The sequence below is a fragment of the Mus caroli genome, unplaced genomic scaffold (genome assembly GCF_978045245.1).
Source record: "Mus caroli unplaced genomic scaffold, Mus_caroli_1 scaffold_10, whole genome shotgun sequence".
In the NCBI taxonomy this organism is placed as follows: domain Eukaryota; kingdom Metazoa; phylum Chordata; class Mammalia; order Rodentia; family Muridae; genus Mus; species Mus caroli.
Window position 1 is genome coordinate 60,082,579 of NW_028227265.1, and position 20,770 is coordinate 60,103,348.

At 39.5% G+C, this 20,770-nt stretch overlaps 1 protein-coding gene across 1 annotated transcript; it reads left to right on the plus strand.

Moving 5' to 3' along the window:
- Positions 1 to 236: 236 nt before the first annotated feature.
- LOC147002400 (uncharacterized) lies at positions 237 to 20,746 on the plus strand. The gene is made up of 10 exons (XM_085843920.1): positions 237 to 493; positions 3,241 to 3,355; positions 4,171 to 4,344; positions 5,212 to 5,294; positions 6,207 to 6,365; positions 7,096 to 7,148; positions 16,285 to 16,321; positions 17,921 to 17,982; positions 20,143 to 20,176; positions 20,668 to 20,746. Exons 1-10 carry the CDS (start codon positions 237 to 239, stop codon positions 20,744 to 20,746), a joined length of 1,053 nt encoding a protein of 350 aa, XP_085700046.1.
- The last annotated feature ends 24 nt before the right edge of the window (positions 20,747 to 20,770 follow it).

Consider the following 20,770-nt stretch of genomic DNA (forward strand, 5'->3'; position numbering starts at 1 on the left):
TCATAGATAGCACCATTGTGTGCTCAGAGCATGTCATGGTGATGGTGCTGGCAGAGCTGTGCTGCTGCTACGTGCTGAAGTACAGTTCACTTCACAGTGAACTGGCTGTGCTCTCCTGCGTTTTATATACAATACTTGGCTCTTTTTTCTTTAATTATAGAATTTTGGATTCAGTTATCAGTTAAAGGGAAGGGAAGAGAGGGAAGAAGTTTCGTGGGTGACCCTAGGCTCCAATAATGGAGGAAGACATCAACGATGATGTCCAGACAATGAACATCCCCAGAAGGGGACGCTGGTACACCCGCCTGTGGCATTCATGTCTGGGTCTTAGATGCATGCATCCTCAGAAAAAGAAAAAATTTCCCCTTTACTTGATTGGCTATGATCCTATAGGTCCATTACAACGAGCGGCCAGTGTGGGAGACCTGGATATGACCGAGAAGCTAATCCAATCCAGTCAACATCATGTGGATGAATCTGATAGGAGGAACAGGTAATGGGGCTTGAAATTGGTGGTGGTGGGGGGTGCACAGAGGTGGGTGGGATCTGTCAGGTATACTCAGAGATAAACAGGGAGAAAAATCAACTTTCAGGGCCACATCCTAATGGAGGAGAGATGGCATGCTTAGGTTCATTTTCACTGGGGTCCCCTGCATTGTCTACCTGTTTAATGCTCTTAGGCATATGAGACCTGCATACCCTGGAACACCAGCTCCTAGGCCTTAATCAAACTACATCATTTTATTTTTATGTTACACTAAAACTTTGAAGACACTCATGCACAGCAACACACACACACACACACACACACACACACACACACACACACACACAGAGGTTTTGTCTATGTGCATTTTCGATGCACCATGTGTGACCGAATCAGGTACTTGGTCCCCTGGAATTGGAGCTATACACAGTTGTGAACTGCCATGTGGGTGCTAGCAATCAAAGCTGAGTGCTCTAGAAAACATACCTAGAGCTGTTAACTGCCAAGCCACCTGTCTAGATTTGTCTCAATATATAGACCATTGACACTAATATACAGCACTGAAAAATTTATCATAAGATAAATCGTCAACTGGAATGGAAAAAATCACTATGAAATCTTAGATCAATATGACCCATTTTTGCAAATGGATCAAAGACATTTTGAAATGGAACAATGACACAGTCCCCTGCCACCACCAACCCCGCTTCTCATCATATGTACATGTTATTTGTGCATTGATACACATGTGAAGGGAATGACATTGGCTTCCTCTTCCTTTTCTGTGTCTGACACATGTGGAACTGAGTGTGGGGTGATCAGAGAAATCGCCACTTGACAGTTCTCTTCTGCAACATTGTGAGTTCTGGGGACGGAACTCTGGCCATCAGGGCCCCTGGTGGGTTCCACCCAATGGTCCCTCAGTTTTAGAGACATGTTCACTCACCCAAATCCCATGGTATGTTTGATTTACTCTCTTGGAGCACACTGATTCTCAGACTTGCAGGCAAGTAAGGTTTGGGGATCCCCTTATCCCCACATCTTCTCTCAGGTTTTCAGGGCAAGTGTTTTACCAATTGAGTTTTACCAACCATCCCAGTCCCTCATTCTTATTTCCTATTTTTAGGTCGTACTAGGTTATGAAGGGGAATCAATGACACAACTGTAGATTTTCTGTAGTCCACAAGCTTTTTGAACATTTTGTAGTTCAAAGAGACTTTAAGTTGGAACTTCATATAAATAATAGATGAATAAATTATAAATTATAGTTTAAGATATTCTTTTGCTTAATGAATGTTTTCTGTAAAAACACTGAGTTGTCCAATTGTAGTTTTTCATTCTGTCAGCCCATTCATTCCCCACACATATCTTAGATACCTACTGTGTAGAATACACATTCTGCTATCTCTCTAGATCTTTCAAGTCTTATACCATTACGTTTCTCTGCCCAGTCAAGCTTCCTTACATTCTATAAATTTAAATGTTAAATGAACTGACGCATGCTCATTGGAACCCTAGTTTCATTGTGCTTCTAACATTTTGAATATCAAGCATGGGAGCTAGGATGACATAGGTTATCACCTTGTAGGGATATTGACCCAATTTTGGTGTGAGTCCAGGAGCACATTGACCATTTTATGGCAAAGCATGACGTCCTGCTTTGCTACCATTTAGTGCCTGGATTACCATGGATACTGTATCTATTACCTAAGGAGTAGGTTGTGCTCCCGCTGCTACCAGGTATGGAAACAATACTCGTGGGCATAAAAAAATGAAATGTAGAAATGAAAAAAAAAAAAAAAAAACCAACCAACCAAACAAAGAATTGATGGCTGAGGTCTTAGAGTTTTGTTTGTTGTTAAGAATTTCCATAGGTACAAGTGATCTGTATCATTGCCATTTACCTGTGGACTGTGCCATATTTTTTCAATGTAAGGCACAATGGGTTTCATGATAACCCTTTATTTTGTAGAGAAACAAAGTTAAAATATTGGCAATTATAGGTATAAAATAATAGAAATGATGAATGACATTCCAATGTTAGAGAGGCTAAAATGTGAATGAGAAGGGACAGTGAGCCCAGTGTCACTGCCACTATTTAGGATGAGTTAGGAGGATTATCATGCTCAAGACTTGGTTGGTGAAAAGAGTCATTTTTAAAGAACTGTAAACTTCTTTGAATAGAAAAGTTTGATATGTGTACGGTTGATAGAATCCTGTTTTACCTTCACTGAAATGTTGTGTTTGTTATAACAAGGAAGAGAAATCATTATCATGATGAGCAAATGCTGAACTCTCAGGAGCTGTAAATGCTTGTAATGTTCTAGCAGAGTTCTTGCCCATCCCAACTGAAGCCTCACAGCAGCCCCGGGTAAGATAACAGCTCTGCTTAATCTCCATTCTTTGGATCGGGACATGGAGTCATGGAGCTCATAGAAACCCCAAGTAGTCACTACTGAGTACCAATTTTAGAGTAGGATTTGAATTCACGCTGAGATCAACTTACTGGGAACTTTTCTAAGATTCTTTGTACAGGGATGAAGGTCGAGAGAACACCTGCCTTATGCGGGGACAGCCATGCACTATATCCCTAGCCCAGTAAATGAACATTTGCGTTGCCATAAATAAATAAGGGAATTCCAGTTATTTTCTTACATCAGAAGAAAATTGGCTTCATAGTATGTGGTACTTAAAGGAGATGGGGCTTTTATTTCGCATTCTGAAATGTCCCTATTTGTCCTTTCCATTTGCAGGACTTCCCTGCACTATGCATGTGCCCACAACCATCCAGACGTGGTGACCCTATTATTACAAAATAATTCCAGCATTAACATCCGGGATGATGAAGGCTGCACAGCCTTGATTAAGGTAGCTATTGGCCATCTGTTTTGATATGAACTTGACTAGAGGTTGTCCTTGTTTGGTTTCTGTTACTGTGATAAAACACTGACCAAAAACAACTCAGGAAAGGAAATGGTCATTTGGCTTACATTTACACATCACAGTTCATTCTCAAGGGGAACCAGGGCAGGAGCTCCAATCAGGAACTGGGGGGGAAGAACTAAACTGGAGTTCACAGGAGAATGCAGCTTTTCCGTGGCTTTTACCAAGGCTTGCTCAGGTGTTTGCTGTTGTTGTTGTTGTTGTTGTTTTGTTTTTTAACAAAACTGAGGCCTTTGTCCCAGGCATGCCCCAACTCCTAAAACCTGGACTTTCCTACTTCGATCTAAAAAAAAAAAGTAGTTCACATAATTGCCCAGAGGCCAGACTGATAGAGGTATTTCCTCAAGTGAGAAACTTTCTAGATGTGTTAAGCCTGTGTTACACTGGCAAAAAACAAACAAACAAACAAACAAACAAAACCAACCAACAAACAAAAACCTAACCAAACAACTAATCTCTGCACTGCAGCAACCAAACAGCCCAGCCCTGAATCCTTAGCATATCTAGGTGTGTTGGCAGAACCCTTAAATTCTACCACTGGGAAAGAGATGTGGAGGGGAGATTATAAAGTTAGGCAAGCAAGCCTGGGGGTTCTTCAAAGACCTTGTGTCTAAAGAGGGTGATAATATGCAGAACTGAAACTCTATGTTTTATTTAAGGGAAACGATTCAGTGCAATGGTAGAAACATCTCTCTTGACTTCCTTGAATTTAAGATGTATTTCTTTGTACAATTTTACAGGCCATCCAACGAGACAATGTGGATTGTGCTTCTGTATTGCTTACCCACAATGCGAATCCAAATCTGATGGATTTCAGTGGGAACGCAGCTTTACATCATGCTATATGCAGGGGTAACTTAAGGATTGTAAAAATGCTCCTTGAGCACAACGTAGACATCGAAGCAAAAACAGAGGTAAAGATCACTCAACTTCATTCCCAGGGCACCTCTAGCAGTGACACGCACATCTATTTTCTACACGCAGAAGCTCAGCATTCTCACTGAATCTCTTCAGAGGAACCCTTTTATTTTCTCCAAATGTGTTTTTTCATATTTTTTGGTAGTTCATTCAAAAAAACACAGCATAGTGTATTTTGTCTCAGAATTGGCCTTGATTTTAAAATTCAAAAATAAAGGATTTAGGACCATCCAAACATCACATATACACAGACAATAAAAATAAATTCATTTCAAGTTAAGTAATTGTAGAAGAAATAGAAATGTGTTGCTGCAAAGAAGGTACTGATACGTGTTTGGCTCAGGATGAGGGTAGCCTGAAAAATGAGAGAGGTAACAGGAAATTAAGAAATTTGATCATTGGAGAAAATATGACAAACATCTTATTTAAGTTTTAAAAAGTTTTGGTGTCCAGCTTGTGAGATAATTCTTAGTTTAGAAAAGAAATATATTTGAAACACAGGTTGAGAAACTCTGCCTCAGACCCCTCTTGAGCACACTCCTTCAACAGGGGCATAGCAAAGTGTACTCTGTATTTCAGGGCAGTGGCAATGGAGGCCCCACTCCAAGGAGCTAAGAAGATTGGAATCCTTGAGTGTTTGGGGAGAGTTCTGGAAGGGAGTGGTGTTATAGGCAGGGATGGACAGGGAAAAGGTGTGTCAAAGAGAAAAAGACAGCTGTGTGTGGGAAAGTGCAGCAGGTGTTGTAGGATGAATGATCCCTTGTGACTCTTTTCAGTGTGTATTTATCTTCACAAAATCTGTGATGAACAGATTGTTGAGAGACAAGTAGTTTTGTAAAATGTAATGTTTTTTTCCTTTATAGTATGGCTTGACACCGTTGCAACTAGCAAATTTTGAACAGAAACCTGAAATGGTAGAATTTTTAGCAGCAAAGTGTGCAAAAAGGTACAGTTTCTTCCTTTCTTCAATCCTAGTGCTGCTCTTGAGGGTGACAATTGCTTAAGCCAGGAGTATTAAAATGATAGAGAGATTGCAAGAAACTCAGTGGCACATAGTTAGGAAGCTGAGCACACATGAAGGGGGACCTGGAAAAGAGACAGTTTCACCACAACAAAGAACAGCATGCACCAGGGATCACTGCCTAGTTCAGTAGTTCACCTCATGAGCCATCCACCAAGCCAAAGGATGACCAAGATCAGTTGCTGCTCCACTGCCATTGTATTTTTGCTTTTGAAAGTGCTTGCCACTGAATGAAGAGCCATAGGTGTCATTGGCAAGTGTTCTAGCATGGATAAACACCCACAGTCCCTAAGCCTGAAAACTTATAACCTGTGACCCCAAAGATGACAGCATAAGCCATTTCTTTAGAATTATACCATACATAATCACAGGTACAAAACAGTGTTTCCAAATGATGTTTGAGTTTTGAAATGTCCAAGTCAGCAGAAAACTACCTTTCACTGGGAGATGTTCTTAAACTGTCATAGCACAGGTACCCAGCAACTGTGGTGATTCCACAGTTCAAGACATTTCTCTTCCACATTTCAGATGGAGCTTTCAAAGTGGATATATAAGTAGTTCATTTCTTTCCGCTGAGTCTAGTACTTTATTTAGCATTATAAATCTTGTACTGAATTCTGTGAATATGTATCTCTTACAATGCAACATGCTTTTTCCATATGGAATACATCTGTTTATGCTGAAATTTTCTGTTTAGTAGACATGTATACCTGTTGCTTATGTTGAGCCATTATTTCCAAATAACAGTTCTTTCTGTGATTTAAGACACATTTCAAAACTTTAATGATTTACGTAAAAATTTAATTTTATTTTTTTCTTATTCATGTTTACATCTAGCTCACTGACCCCCTCCTGGTCACCCAGTCCCACAGTCTCTCCCTGCCCCTCCTCCACTTCACCTCTGAGCAGTTTAGGACTCACTGTATGTCCAAAACCTGGCACTTCGTCTCTCTCTGAGGACAGAAAAAGCAGCTCAGCTAGAAGAATATTTCTGAGGTAGGATGAACAGCTTTTTTTGATACCCGCATCCCAGTTGATTGGGACCCATATGAAGACCTAGCTTCCCCTTCTCTACATAAGTGCTCGGAGATGTCCGGCCAACCCATGTTTGTTCTTTGGGTCATTGTTCCATCTCTGAGTGCCCTGAGGGTTCAGGTTATTTGATTCTGGTGGTTGGTCGTCCTCTGGAGTTCCTATCTCCTTCAGGCCTGGAATCCTTCCTCTTAGACTTCTATAAGTGTCTACAGCCAAACCACCCTCAGCATGCCCAATCTTGTCTTTAATTCTTTTTAATGTGTGTGTGTATGTGTGTGTGTGTGTGTGTGTGTGTGGGCGCGCACATGCACTTTTGTTTCTGTTTTAATTAAGAGCTAACTATTCCTCATATTTTCTCTTGAGAAAAGGTGGGAGGAGAGCAGTGAGCAATCATAGTCAATTGCTGAAAAGTGAATTCAACATTTTCTCTAGTCCTGTTGGCCCATGCATTGCATCCCAGAACTTGGGAAGTAGGACATAAACAGATTTCTGTGAGTTAAGGCCAAGATGCTCCATAGAGCAGTTTTCAGACCAGCATGAATATATAGTGAGACCTGATTCAAAAAAATATTGTTTGTAAACATCTAAAGCAAGATACAGAAGGGACAAAAATATAAAGTACTTAAAACACTTACTAAATGTTTTTCTTATGAATAGCACAATAATGCTAACTTTAAAATCTATGTCACAGCACGAGATCATCAGCCAAGAGAACTAAAGTGAAACATGTGAGGTTCAAGAAAGGTAAGGTTTCTATAGTGAATATAAATATGGTATATAGTAACCAGTCCTATTACTCTAAATAAGAGTAGAGATTTAGCTCCTTTTCCACTGAGTCCAGACAAGGCAGCTCAACGAGCAGAAAGGAATCCAAATGCAGACAACAGTGTGAAGCAGTCCTCCCTTCAGTTTATAGAGAACCCACATGAAGACCAAGCTGCACATCTGCTACATATGGGGAGGGGGGTCTATGTGCAGCCCATGCAGGCTCTTTGATCGGTGGTTCAATCTCTGTAAGCCCTCACGGGCCCAGGTTAGTTGATTCTGTAGGTTTTCTTGTGGTTTCCCTGACCCCTCAATCACACTGTTCTCCTTTGAGTTCAACGTCCTTCCCCAACTCCTCCACAAGACTCTCCAAACTCCCCTTGATATTTGTCTGTGGTTATGTACATTTGTTTCCATCCTCTGCTGGATGAAGCCTCTCAGCTGAGTTATCCTAGGCTCCTGTCTACAAGCATAGCAGAACATGATTAATGGTGTCAAAGACTGGCTCTCTCCCACAGTGTGGGTCTCAAGTTGGGCCAGTTATTGGGTGGTGATTCCCTTAATCTCTGTTCCATTTTAATCCCTGAATATCTTGTAGATAGGATAAATTTTGGTTTGATGTTTTTGTGAGGGCATTGGCATTCCCCTCCTTCCACTGGAAGTCCATCCTGGTTACAGGAGATGACTGCTTAGGGCTCCATATCACCTGCTGCAGGTTGACTCACCCCTATAGATTCCTAAGAGCGCCCACTGTCCCTGGTCTTTGTTTCATCACAGAGGTGCCTCCCCTCAGGTATCTCTTCTCCCTGATACCACCCTACTCTTGCTCCCCACCTTAGTTCCCCTCTCCATCTCCCACAAATTTCCCTCCCTAAATCAAATCCTGATGTCTATTTTATTTTCCCTTCTGAGTGAGAATCAAGCATTTTCCTTTGGGTCCTCATTTTTTAGCTTCTTTAAGTCTGTGGATCTTAGCATGATTATTCTGTACTATATGTCTGAAAAAGTACTCACTTCTAAGTGAGTACATACCATGCCTGTGTTTGAAATATCAAATCTCACCCCTTTGCCTGCAAATTTCATGGATTCCTCGTTTTATACAGTGGAATGATATTTCACTGTGTAGGTGAAATATCATTCACACCACATTTTCTTCATCTATTTTTCAGTTAAAGTCCATCTCGGTTGTTTTCTGTTTCTGGCTATGACAAATAAAGGTTTTATTAACAGAGTTGAGCAACAGTCCTTGAGATGGTATGGTGGAACATCTTTTGGGTATATGCCCACGAGTGGTAAAGCTGTGTCTTGAGGTAGAACTATTCCCAATTTTCAGAAAACAAAAACAACAACAAAACCTGCCAAATTACTTTTCAAAAGGGGTTGTAAACATGTGCCCTCCCATCAGCAATGGAAGAGTGTTCCCCTTGCCCAATATTCTTGCCAGCTTGTGCTGTTACTCGAGGTTTTGATTTTAGCCATTCTGACTGGTGTAAGATGGATTCTTCGAGTCCTTCTGATTTTCATTTCACTGAGGACTGAAGACTTTGAACATTTAGTTGTTTCTCAACCTTCTGAGATTCCTCTGTTGAGAATTCTCTGTTTAGCTCTTTACCCCATTTTTAAATTGGTTTATGAGTTCCTAACTTCTTGTGTTCTTTATATATTTTGGACTTTAGTTCTCTGTCAAGTGTATGGTTGGTGGGTATCTTTTCCCAATATGTAGGCTTCCATTTTTTCCTATTGACAATGTCCTTTGTCTTGCAGAAGTTTTTCAGTTTCATGAGTAGTCCCTATGTTTCAATTATTGATCTTAGAGACTGAGACATTGGTGTTCTGTTCAGGAAATTGTCTACTGTACCAATGTATCAAGGATATTTCCCACCTACTCTCCTAGTAAATTTAGTGTATCTGGTTTAGTGGTCTAGAGGTCTTTGGTGCATCTGAACCCAAGTTTTGTGCTGGGTGAGAAATATGCATCTATTTGCATTCATCCTCATGTAGATGTCCAGTTAGACCTGCAACATTTGTTAAAGATTTTTTTTTCTTTCTTCCATTGTATGACTTTTATGTCAAAATCAAGTGTTGGTGGGTGTGTGAACTTATTTCTGGGTCTTCGATTTGATTCCACTGATCAACTTGTTCATTTCCATAGTTATACCATGCAGTTTTATTCTGATTGCTCTGTGGTACGTCTTGAGATCAGGGATGATGATACATCCAGGAATTATTTCATTATATATAGTTATCTTGCATTTTTTGTTTTTGATAGGAAGCTAAGAATTACTCTTTCATATTCTGTAAGTAATTGTGTTGGAATTTTGATGGGAAATGTATTGAATCTGAAGATGGTTTTGGTAAAATGGCCATTTTCACCATGTTAATCTGTCTATCCATGAGCACAGGAGATCTTTCCATCTTCAGATGTTTTCTTCAACTTCTTTTTCAGGGAATTGAAGTTTTTGGTAGACATGTCTTTTAGTAGGTTGGTTAGAGTTATACTGAGATATTTTAGATTATCTATGGCTATTGTGAAGAGTTTTGTTTCTTGTCCCTTTTATCTTTTGTATAAAGGAGGGCTACTGATTTCTTTGGGTCAATTTTTTTATACAGCCATTTGCTGTAGGGGTTTATCACCTTTTGTGTAGGCATTCTTTGGTATATTGTTTGAGGTCTCTTATGTATGTGGGCAGCCTTGTTTAGTCTCTTAAGTTTCCATTTAAGTTGTTGGCTATTGGCTTGTCATATATTACCTTTATTTTGGTTGTATGTGCGAATTTTATCACTGAAATCTCCAAAACTTTCAACATGAAGGGGTGTTTGAATTTATCAAAGGTTTTTTTCAGCATGCAATGTGACAAACATGTGAATTTTGTCCCAAACCCCCACCCCTGCCACCTGCAGATATCCACTCATTCTCATGGCCATCAGGTCATCTCCCCCGTGTCTCCCTACATCTGATACTGAAACACCCCATTTCCCTGATCATCCCCACTCCCACCTAGTTCTCTCCTTCCATTTCGCTCCTATGACTATTTTATTCTCTGTTCTAAGTCAAGTTCAAACAACCTTGTTTGGTCCTTACCTCTTGTTTATCTCCTTTTGGTCTGTGGAGTATGGTATGGTTATCCTCTACTTTATTACTAATATCCATCTATAAATGAGTACAAACCATCCATGTTTTCGGTGTCTGGGTTACTTCATTCAGGATGATATTCTCAAGTTCTATCCACCTGCCTTCAAAATTCATTATGTCCTTACTATTAATAGGTGAATAGAATTTCATTGTATACACATACCACATTCTCTTTTGCCATTTTTAAAGAATAATTATTATTTTTAAAATTCTATGTGCACATGTGACCCTTGAAGCCAGAGGAAGGCATTCTGCTAGAGTTGGAGTTGGAGTTTTAGAGACAGTACTGAGAACTGAACTGCAGTCCTCTGGAAGAGCACTGGGCGTGCTTAACTGCTGAACTGTGTCTCAGGACTATAATTCTTATTTTTTTAATTTAATCTAATTGTTTTCACTTATTCACTTTATTTTTTGAATGTACTTATTTATTTTCTTTATTTGCATTTCAAATTTTATCCCCTTTCCTCATTTCCCCTCCAGCACCCCTACCACCACCACCACCACCCCAATTCCATCCCTCCTGCCCCTGCCCACTAACCCATGGACTCCTGCTTCCGTGTTCTAGCATTCCCCTACACTGGGTCCCATCACAAAACCAAAGGCCTCTCCTCTCCTTGATGTCCCACAAGTCCAACCTCTGCTATATATGCGGCTGGAGCCATGAGTCCCACCACGTGTACTCTTTGGTTGGTGGTTTAGTCCCTGGGAGCTCTGGAGTTACTGGTTGGTTCATATTATTGTTCCTCCTATGGAGCTGCAAACCCCTTCAGCTCCTTGTGTCCTTTCTCTAGCTCCTCCATTGGAGACCCTGTGCTCAGTCCAATGGTTGGTTGTGTGCATTCACCTCTGTATTTGTCAGGCACTGGCATAGCCTCTCAAGAGACGGCTCTATTAGGCTCCTGTCAGCAAGCACTTGTTGGCATCCACAATAGTGTCTGGGTTTGGTAACTGCATATGGGATGGATCCCCGGGGGGGGGGCAGTCACTGGATGGCTTTTCCTTCAGTTTTTGCTCCAAACATTGTCTCTGTATCTCCTCCCATGGGTATTTTGACCCCCTTTCTAAGAAGAACCGAAGTAGTCTTCATTCTGTGGTCTTCATTCTTCTTGAGCTTCATGTATTCTGTGAATTGTAGTTTGGGTATTCTGAACTTCTGTGGTAATATCCACTTATCAGTGAGTAAATAGCATGTGTGTTCTTTTGTGATTGGGTTACCTCACTGAGGATAATATTTACTAGTTCCATTAATTTGCCTAAGAACTTCATGAATTCACCGTTTTTAATAGCTGAGTAGTACTCCATTGTGTAAATGTACCACATTTTCTATATCCATTTCTCTTTTGAAGGACATCTGGGTTCTTTCCAGCTTCTGACTATTATAAATAAGGCTTCTATGGGCGTAATGGAGCATGTGTCCTTATTACCTGTTGGAGCATCTTCTGGGTATATACACAGGAGTGATATTGCTGAGTCCTCTGATTAGTACTATGTCCAATTTTCTGAGGAATCACCAAACTGATTTCCAAGTGGGTGTACCAGCTTGCAATCCCACCAGCAATGGTGGAATGTTTCTCTTTCTTCACATCCTCAGCAACATCTGCTCTCACCTGAGTTTCTGATCTTAGCCATTCTGAATGGTTCTCACGAGTCTAACATCTTGAGTTCTTAGTATACATTGGATACTAGCCCTCTATCAGATGTAGAATTAGTAAAGATCTTTTCCCAATTTGTTGAGTGCTGTTTTGTCCTATTGACAGTGTCTTTTGCCTTACAGAAGCTTAGCAATTTTATGAGGTCCCATTTGACAAGTCTCGATCTTACAGCACAAGCCATTGCTGTTCTATTCAGGAATTTTTTCCCCCTGTGCCCATATCTTCGAAGCTTTTCCGCACTTTCTCCTCTATAAGTTTCAGTGTCTCTGGTTTTATGTGGAGTTCCTTGATCCACTTAGATTTGAGGAGATAAGGAGATAAGAATGGATCAATTTGCATTCTTCTACATGATAACAGCCAGTTGTGCCAGCACCATTTGTTGAAAATGCTGTCTTTTCACCATTGCATACACTAGCAAGATTTTGCTGAAAGGACCCAAATATAGCTGTCTCTTGTGAGACGATGCCGGGGCCTAGCAAACACAGGAGTGGATGTTCACAGTCAGCTATTGGATGCATCACAGGGCTCCCAATGGAGAAGCTAGAGAAAGTACCCAAGGAGCTAAAGGGATCTGCAACCCTATTGTTGGAAAAACAGGATGTACTAAAGAGAACCCCGGAGCTCTTGTCTCTAGCTGCATATGTATCGAAAGATGGCCTAGTCGGCCATCACTGGAAAGAGAGGCCCATTGGACTTGCAAACTTTATATGCCCCAATATAGGGGAATGCCAGGGCCAAAAGAATGGGAATGGGTGGGTAGGGAAGTGGGGGGGCGCTATGGGGGACTTTTGGGATAGCATTGGAAATGTAACTGAGGAAAATATGTAATAAAAATATTAAAAATCAAAAAAAAAAAGAAAATGCTGTCTTTTTTCCACTGGATGGTTTTAGCTCCCTTGTCAAAGATCAAGTGACCATAGTTGTGTGGATTCATTTCTGGGGCTTCAATTCTATTCCATTGGTCTTCCTGTCTTTTGCTATACCAGTACCATGCAGTTTTTATCACAATTGCTCTGTAGTACAGCTTTAGGTCAGGCGTGGTGATTCCAACAGCGATTCTTTTGTCATTGAGAAGAGTTTTTGCTATCCTAGGTTTTTTGTTTTTCCAGATGAATTTGCAAATTGCCCTTTCTAACTCAGTGAAGAATTCATTTGGAATTTTGATGGGGATTGCATTGAATCTGTAAATTGCTTTTGGCAGGATAGCCATTTTGACAATATTAATCCTGCCAATGAGCATGGGAGATTTCTCCATCTTCTGGAATTTTTCATCCTTTGAAGGACTGGATTTATGGAAACATATTCTGTAAATGTGGTTTTGTCATGGAATACCTTGGTTTCTCTGTCTATGGAAATTGAGATTTTTACTGGGTGTTGTACCCTGGGCTGGCATTTGTGTTCTCTTGGGGTCTATATGACATAAGCCCAGGATCTTGTGGCTTTCATATTCTTTGGCGAGAAGTCTGCTGTAATTCTGATAGGTATGCCCTTATATATTACTTGACCATTTTCCCTTACTGCTTCTAATATTCTTTCTTTGTTTTATGCATTTGGTGTTTTGATTATTTTGTGCCAGGAGGAATTTCTTTTCTGGTCCAATCTAGTTGGTGTTCTGTAGGCTTCTTATATGTCCATGTTCATCTCTTTCTTTTGGTTAGGGAAGTTTTCTCCTATAGTTTTGTTGAAGATATTTACTGGCCCTTTAAATTGGGAATCTTCACTCTCTTCTATACCTATTATCTTTAGGTGTGGTCTTATCATTTTTTTTCCTGGGTTTCCTGGGTGATTTGGCTTAGGAGGTTTTTTTTTTTTTTTTTTTTTTTTGCATTATGCATTGTCTTTGACTGTTGTGTTAATGTTTTCTATGGTATCTTCTGCACCTGAGATTCTCTCTTCTATCTTGTGCATTTTGTTGGTGATGCTTGCATCTATAACTCCTGACCTTTTTCCTAGGTTCTCTATCTCCAGAGCTGTCTCCGATTGTGATTTCTTTTTTGTTTCTACTTCTATTTTTGGATCCTGGGTGGTTTTGTTCAATTCCTTCGCCTGTTTGGTTGTTTCCATGTAATTATTTAAGGGAATTTTGTATTTTCTCTTTAAGTTCTTTTACCTGTTTTCCTGTGTTCTCTTGTATTTCTTTAAGGGACTTATTTATTTCCTCGTGAATGTCCTCTATCAGCATCATGAGATGTGATTTTCAATCCAAATATTGCTTTTCTAGTGTTTTGGGGTATCCAGGACTTGCTCTAGTGTGAGAACTGGATCTTGATGATGCCATTTAGCCTTGTTTCTGTTGGTTAGGTTCTTGGTCTTGCCTTTGCCATCTGGTTTACTAGGGTGTTAGTTGGTCTTGCTGTCTCTGGGTTGAGCTTGTTCCTCCTGTGGGCCTGTAAGCCTGTCAGCACTTCTGGGAGACCAGCTCACCCTGGCAGGGCCCATGCACAGAGGGCTGTGGAACAGCCCCAGCTCCTGGGTGCAGATGGAAGGCAGGAAGGACCCTGTCTCCTGTGCATTGCTAGCTGTGTTCTCCCCCCCACCCCGTCCCCATTAGCACCTTTAAAGTAGGATTTAAGTTGTAAATGTGAGGGCCCTTTAATTTGGGGATTCAGAATTGAGAAGTCATCTTGGTGTGTTTTTCTTTGATGAGTATGAAATATCCTTCCCTGTCTCTTTTGATTCATTTTGGTTGAAAGTCTGTTTTATTTAGATATTACAACTGCTCCTTAGCTTTCATCCTGAGTACCTTTTCTTGGGAAAACTTTTTACAGTCCTTCATTCTTAGGTAATGTCTATGTATGTTTGCCAAGGTATGTTTCTTGCATGCAGCAGAATGACAGATGCTGATTCCACATCCAGTCTGTCAGCTTAAATCTTTTTATTGGGGGAGATGAGTTTACTGGTGTTGAGAGATATCAATAACCAATGATTGTTAATTCCTGTCATTTGATGTTTGTGGAGGGAAGATGATTATGTGTGGAGAACACCAATCAATTTGGTGTTTTGTAAGCTTTTTCTACGTTGATAGGCATTCTTTCTTTAGTTTGGGTGAATTTTCTCCTATGATTTTGTTGCAAATATTCCCTTGTCCTTGGAGCTGCTACTCTCTTCACTGTTGTTCATTCCCATTATTCATAGAAGGATTTTTCAGAATGTCATAGATTACCTGAATACTTTGAGTCAGAAATTGTTTTAGGTTTAACATTTTCTTTTGTTATATCATCTATGCCTGAGATCATCTCTTCCATTATTTTTGTTCTGTTGGCTGTGCTTCTGTCCCTGTTGTCCTTCTTAGGTTTTCCATCCCCAAGGTTCCCTGAGTTTTTATTTTCTTTACTGTTTCTTTTACCATTTGCAGGTATTGAATTGTTTTATTCATTTTCTTGACCTGTTTGATTCTATTTCCCTGTATATTTAAGGGATTTATTAATTTCCCCCTTTAAAGTCCTCTATCATCTTCATAAGACTGGATTTAAAGACATTTTATTGTGCTTTGCTTGTGTTAGGATATCCAGAGCTTGCTATACTAGAATACCTGGGCTCTAGATGTGTCATATTAAAAAAAATTAAAAAAAATATATATATAGATGTGTCATATTGATTTAGTTCTCCTTGATTGTGTTCTTATGCTGGCCTTTAGCCAACTGGTTATCCCTGGGAGTTTCTGGCACAGGAGTCCTGAGGTGGGCTGCCTTTGCCTGGACAGTATGTCTCCAGGAAACTGGGTAGAGCATTGGATGTTCCTGGAGCAGCAAGCCTGTTTAATTTGGGTTAAATTGTAGCCAAAGAATGGCACTCAGGGGAGAACAGCTTGCAGCTCAGCTCTGGGTTTTACTCTTTTTAGGGGTGGGGTTGAGACACGGTCTCCCTAAATATAGCTCTGTTTGTCCAGGGAGTCACAGTTTCTCCATCTGCTTTTGCCTCCTAAGTGTTGAGATTCAAATTGTGTGCCACCAGACTCAATCTCTAAATCTTTCCAGAACCATTAGCCTAGAGTTAAAAGGAATCACAAGAAGTTATTTTTGAAGCAGTTGTTTATTCTGGTCAGGATTGTGCTCTCTATCAGTCTGAGAGAGTTCATTTAGGATCATCACAAATGTGTGTGTGTATTTATTTTTCGGCATTAATGTTTGATAAATTATTGTCATCTTCAATTTGAAATATACAGGGAATGAATAGTTTTATGCAAAGTAATTAGCTAAAAGTGAATATTTACTCTTGAATAGTCTCTAGATTAGTCTCATAGAAATTGATACTAACAATGAGTCTGATCGTTTTCATATGTAATATTTTTCTATAGTTGTAATAAAACATATTTTGTTTTTCTTTTCAGAAGTCTTATATTTTAAAGAGGAAAGGCCTTTGTCCTGGTAAGGTTTAACAATTTATTAATGGTAGGTCAATTCAAAGATAAGAAGCAAATTCTTGTTGGGAGTACTTTTAGTCCTGTGTCCTACAAGTTCCACAATATTATGAATATATCTTTTAGCTTGGAAACTTGCTCAGTGTAGTTCATAGGAACATGAACACTATATTCACCCACCATTTGCAAGAATCAACTCTGCAGTTTGGAAAAAGAGCCTGCTGGGATTAGCTATGCACATGGATTTTCATCTAAGATTCATTGGCTTTTCAAAGCCTTACTGACTTCAATTTGTGAACTAAGACCCACACTAGTAGCTATCATTTCAGGCATTTCTCTTGTCTGAGAGTTTACATAATTCGGGATGCTTCTCAGTTGTCAGTCATCACTACAGGATGCCAACAAATTTCTTTCCTCTTCTGACAGAGCATTACATGTACAGGACATTTTTGTCAGGGGTAGCATCTTTCAGAGCTGTTGGAAGACACCCATGTCTTCCAGAATGCTCTATCCATCCATCAATGATCTGTTCACATGATCTGTTTTCCACAGTAATGAATCCTTTGACTCTCAGTAGATTATCTGAATGACAGTGTAACTAATAGTTATCTTTCTACAAAGGGGGCTTTTATCTGCCGCATCAGTTGGACATGACCATAGAGGTAAAGGCCCATTCACTCCAGTCCAGGATGCTAGGTTAGACACTAGCTTGATAGAAAACTAAAAGTTGTATTTCAAGCTAATTCTGTGCTCATTAGGATTCATTACTTCCAGAAGACAGGACAACTATATTGTCCTCTTTATTTGTGCTATGTATCAAAAAACATTTTCTAAACATTATTAAATAGCTTACTGAATCCAAAGGTAATGTTGAAAGTGAAGATTCAAAATTTTTCAGTACTTAAAGCTCTTCGGAGACTCCTTAAAAAATACACATGTTGACTTCTATTGGAATTCCAAACAGTTCCACAGTAAAACTGCAAGTGTCAACTAAATTTTATTGTTCCTTGCTCTTGTTACTATCTTATTATGTCTCTAGAAATGCTTGTTTGGCATAGAAACAAGCAGACTGTGATATCAGGATTCAGTCATGCATGCGATAAGAAGGGGCAGCTTGAACATTATGAAAGCTGTGGTGGGTTGTTTAGAGTTCCTGAAATCTATTTGACGGTCCACAAAACATCCTCTTGTGTGGTAACATCATAGTCAATGAAATACGGGCAAAGTATCATGAGAGAAGTACTTTGCTGTTCCAGGGGCAAAGACTGACATTGAGTCAATGGATTAAAAAAAAAATCTGTCTGTCAGCTGTCATAACAAAGGCTGAAGAGGTACTAGTGAGTGTGTGTGTATGCATGCATGCTTGTCTGTATCTGTGTGTGGTTTGTTGGGCTATATTTTGTGGGCTAAATTCTTCCTTTCTTTCACATGAGGAGAAGTTGTAAGGAAAGTGTCCCCAAACGTAATGAACTGGTTGAAGAACAAGTTAATAGTTTTTATTGATTTGTAATGTAGCATAAATTGTGAAATCAAACAACAAAGAATTCAAAGTCTTTGATTACTGCTTTATATGAAATTAAAATAACACTCTTAAAATATGCCACAGTGGAGCAAGACCACCAGGACAGCTTAAATCCATCTTGAAACACCCTGTCCAGAATAATACAGGTAAGTTTAAGAGTAAGTACTCTATTGATTCTATCCCAATCATAAAAAGAGTTTTGTTCCTGCTAGAATAGAAACTAAGGAAATCAAATATGCCAATAGTAGTTATATCCTTTCTTAATTTGCTGCCAAACATTTTTAGGATTTAGGATTATTTAAGGAATTGTTTCTAAGAAATTTCAAATTGTATCACCTGAAATATGTTTGTTTATTTAAAATGAACTACTTTAGTATGTAGTGTCTTTTTATAAGTAAAAAGATTTTTCACCTATTCCACAATGTAGATCCTCTCTAGTTACATAACAACAGCAAGTTGACTTTGGTATGAAATGGATTTTTACTTAACTTTTATAATTGATATATATTACTGACTACATATTGTTGTATGTGTATCAGTGTCCATAAAATGCTGTCATGTTAAGCAAAAAAAAAAAAAATAGAGTATTCAATTACTTTCACTGTGTTTTGAGGACTTAATGTCAGTAGGGCACTCTGGATTTTTTCTCCATCATAGAATTTCTGTATTTCCACTTATTTGAGAATTCATACATTATCTTCTGGTTATTTTTATTTGTCTTCCATTTAATGTGAATATCCTGATATAATAAAAAACTGGCTCAATTCTGAACTTTTAAATGACTGGATGGTGTGTGAGTTTTGTAGGTAGTGCTGTGGAATGAAAACTGCCATTCTCAGTATTCTATGCAACAGCCTCTATATGGGCTACTCTGACAGCACCTTTTCCCTGTAGTTCTATTAGTTACCAAATTTATAGTGATATTTGGTTTACATGCTACAAGACATAATTTGCAAAAAAAAAAATTGCCACAGTAGAAGGAAGGTTGAGAAAATCCTATCATCCTGTAGTGCATGGCATGGAGGGCCCATTGGTTCAGTTTGAATATGGTTCTTACAGTGGGGGAAATTCCATGCAGTTTATGCTTTCAGCAACTGTCACCACAGCATCTCTCACACCTACTTTACCTTTGGAAAACACCAGCCAGAGAATAGTGTAGAGGAATCTAAATGGCTGTCTTCACATGAGCATGGGATCACATGCTATTAGTGTAATGTGGGTGAATTTTTTAAGTTATTTCAGCATTGGAGTTTTCTTGTGGTGATGAGGATTGACAGGGGCCCCATACATGTGTAGCATAAGGCCCACCAGAGATCCACTTTCTCAGCCCATTTCTTGGTGGGACAAAGCTGTGCTCTGGCCATGGGCAATGCCCATCAGTGTACAGTGGAATTTTACATATTGCAAAGGAAGTAAACAAGAATTGTTCATTTGTTAGATTGTTTGCTGAGCAGACTTTTTCCATAGAGTGAAACCAGAGTCACTCAATGGTATATATGCAGAAATAAATAAAATAATGTTTCATATGACGCATTACTCCCTTGGAATTGCTGTTTTCTTGTATCTTCCATGCTTTCCTCCCTGGAGTAATACTTCAGTTTGCATAGCTACTAAGGGGGTCTTTCAGGCAGCTCTTGCCATGGGAGGCAATGGAAGTTGATGCTGAGCTTCTTTGCATTGCACATGAGCTAGGGACCAGTGCTAGCACTGAGGGCCTTTAGCATCTTCCTCAGAAGATCCAGAGTAGAGTAACACACTGATCTCTCTAGGGCTTTGACACACTTGCAGCTGGAAATCCTTTGCAAGGGGCTTTGGGTCTCCTTATTTGGCTATGTTGCATAATCATAGACTGAGCTTCCCTGTGCTAGGAATGGATATTCCCCCTCAGTGAAGGATGTTCAAGTCAATACTTGGAGAAGTCCCTTCACTTCTGTCCAAGATGAGTACGCTCACTTAGAGTTGGGCCAGCATCCCTAGGGCAGAGACAGAAAGCAGCAATGGCAACACAATTCACTGTGGGATAACACTTCAGGCTAAGATGACACTTTTTGTGTCTGATAGGGCTCAGGATTGTAGGTATTTTGCACAATTTATTATAAATAGTAACTTTTAATAAATTTTTCTCTTCACATATTAAAAACACAAGAATGTGGCAAGGAAGAGTTCTAATATATTTATTCTGACAAGTCAATATTCATCTTAAAGGCTTTTCATAAATGGTGTCAAAGCATATAGGTTCACAAAAATATTAGCCTCGGCACTGGCTACAATTGTTTAATGACAAATTTTGCCTCCCTCTTTTGTAGTTAGTGAGAAAATCACCAGAAGAACATCACTGCGGTAAGAATGTGGTGTGCATTTTATAATATATTAATCTGTAGAAAATATAACATTCAGAACCTGACACTGTCTTTGCCTCTATGTGATACTATTTCAGCTCTTTACTTTTCTATAATCACAAGCTGAATAATTATTTATAGAGCAAACCATGTTGAAATTACTGATGATATCTCTCCTGCAGCATGAAATGCTGAAAAGGATCCATAGCTAGGTCGAAGATCCAATGGATAAAGTGCTTGCTATGCATGTGTGAGAATGAGAGTTTGGATGCCCAGAATCCACATGAGGTCTGATGGTCTCATGTGCTGCTGTATGCTGGGACCCTATGGTGAGACTGGAGGTGGTGACAGAGAATCCCCTAAAGTTTACTGGATATTTAGCCTGGGGTTTTCATCCATGAACAAGAGATCCAGCCCCAATCTAAGGTTGAAAGAAGGTTGCATATTTGCATTCTAACGGCTCCCTGACAATTCTACCATTGTTGTTTCTAGGTGTTCAAAAGCTGAAGATGTCAGGTATACTTCCCGTATCAAGGTAAAATGCTTCTCTGTGAAATCGACTTTCTTATGAATTGTCTTAATTCAACAGTACTCT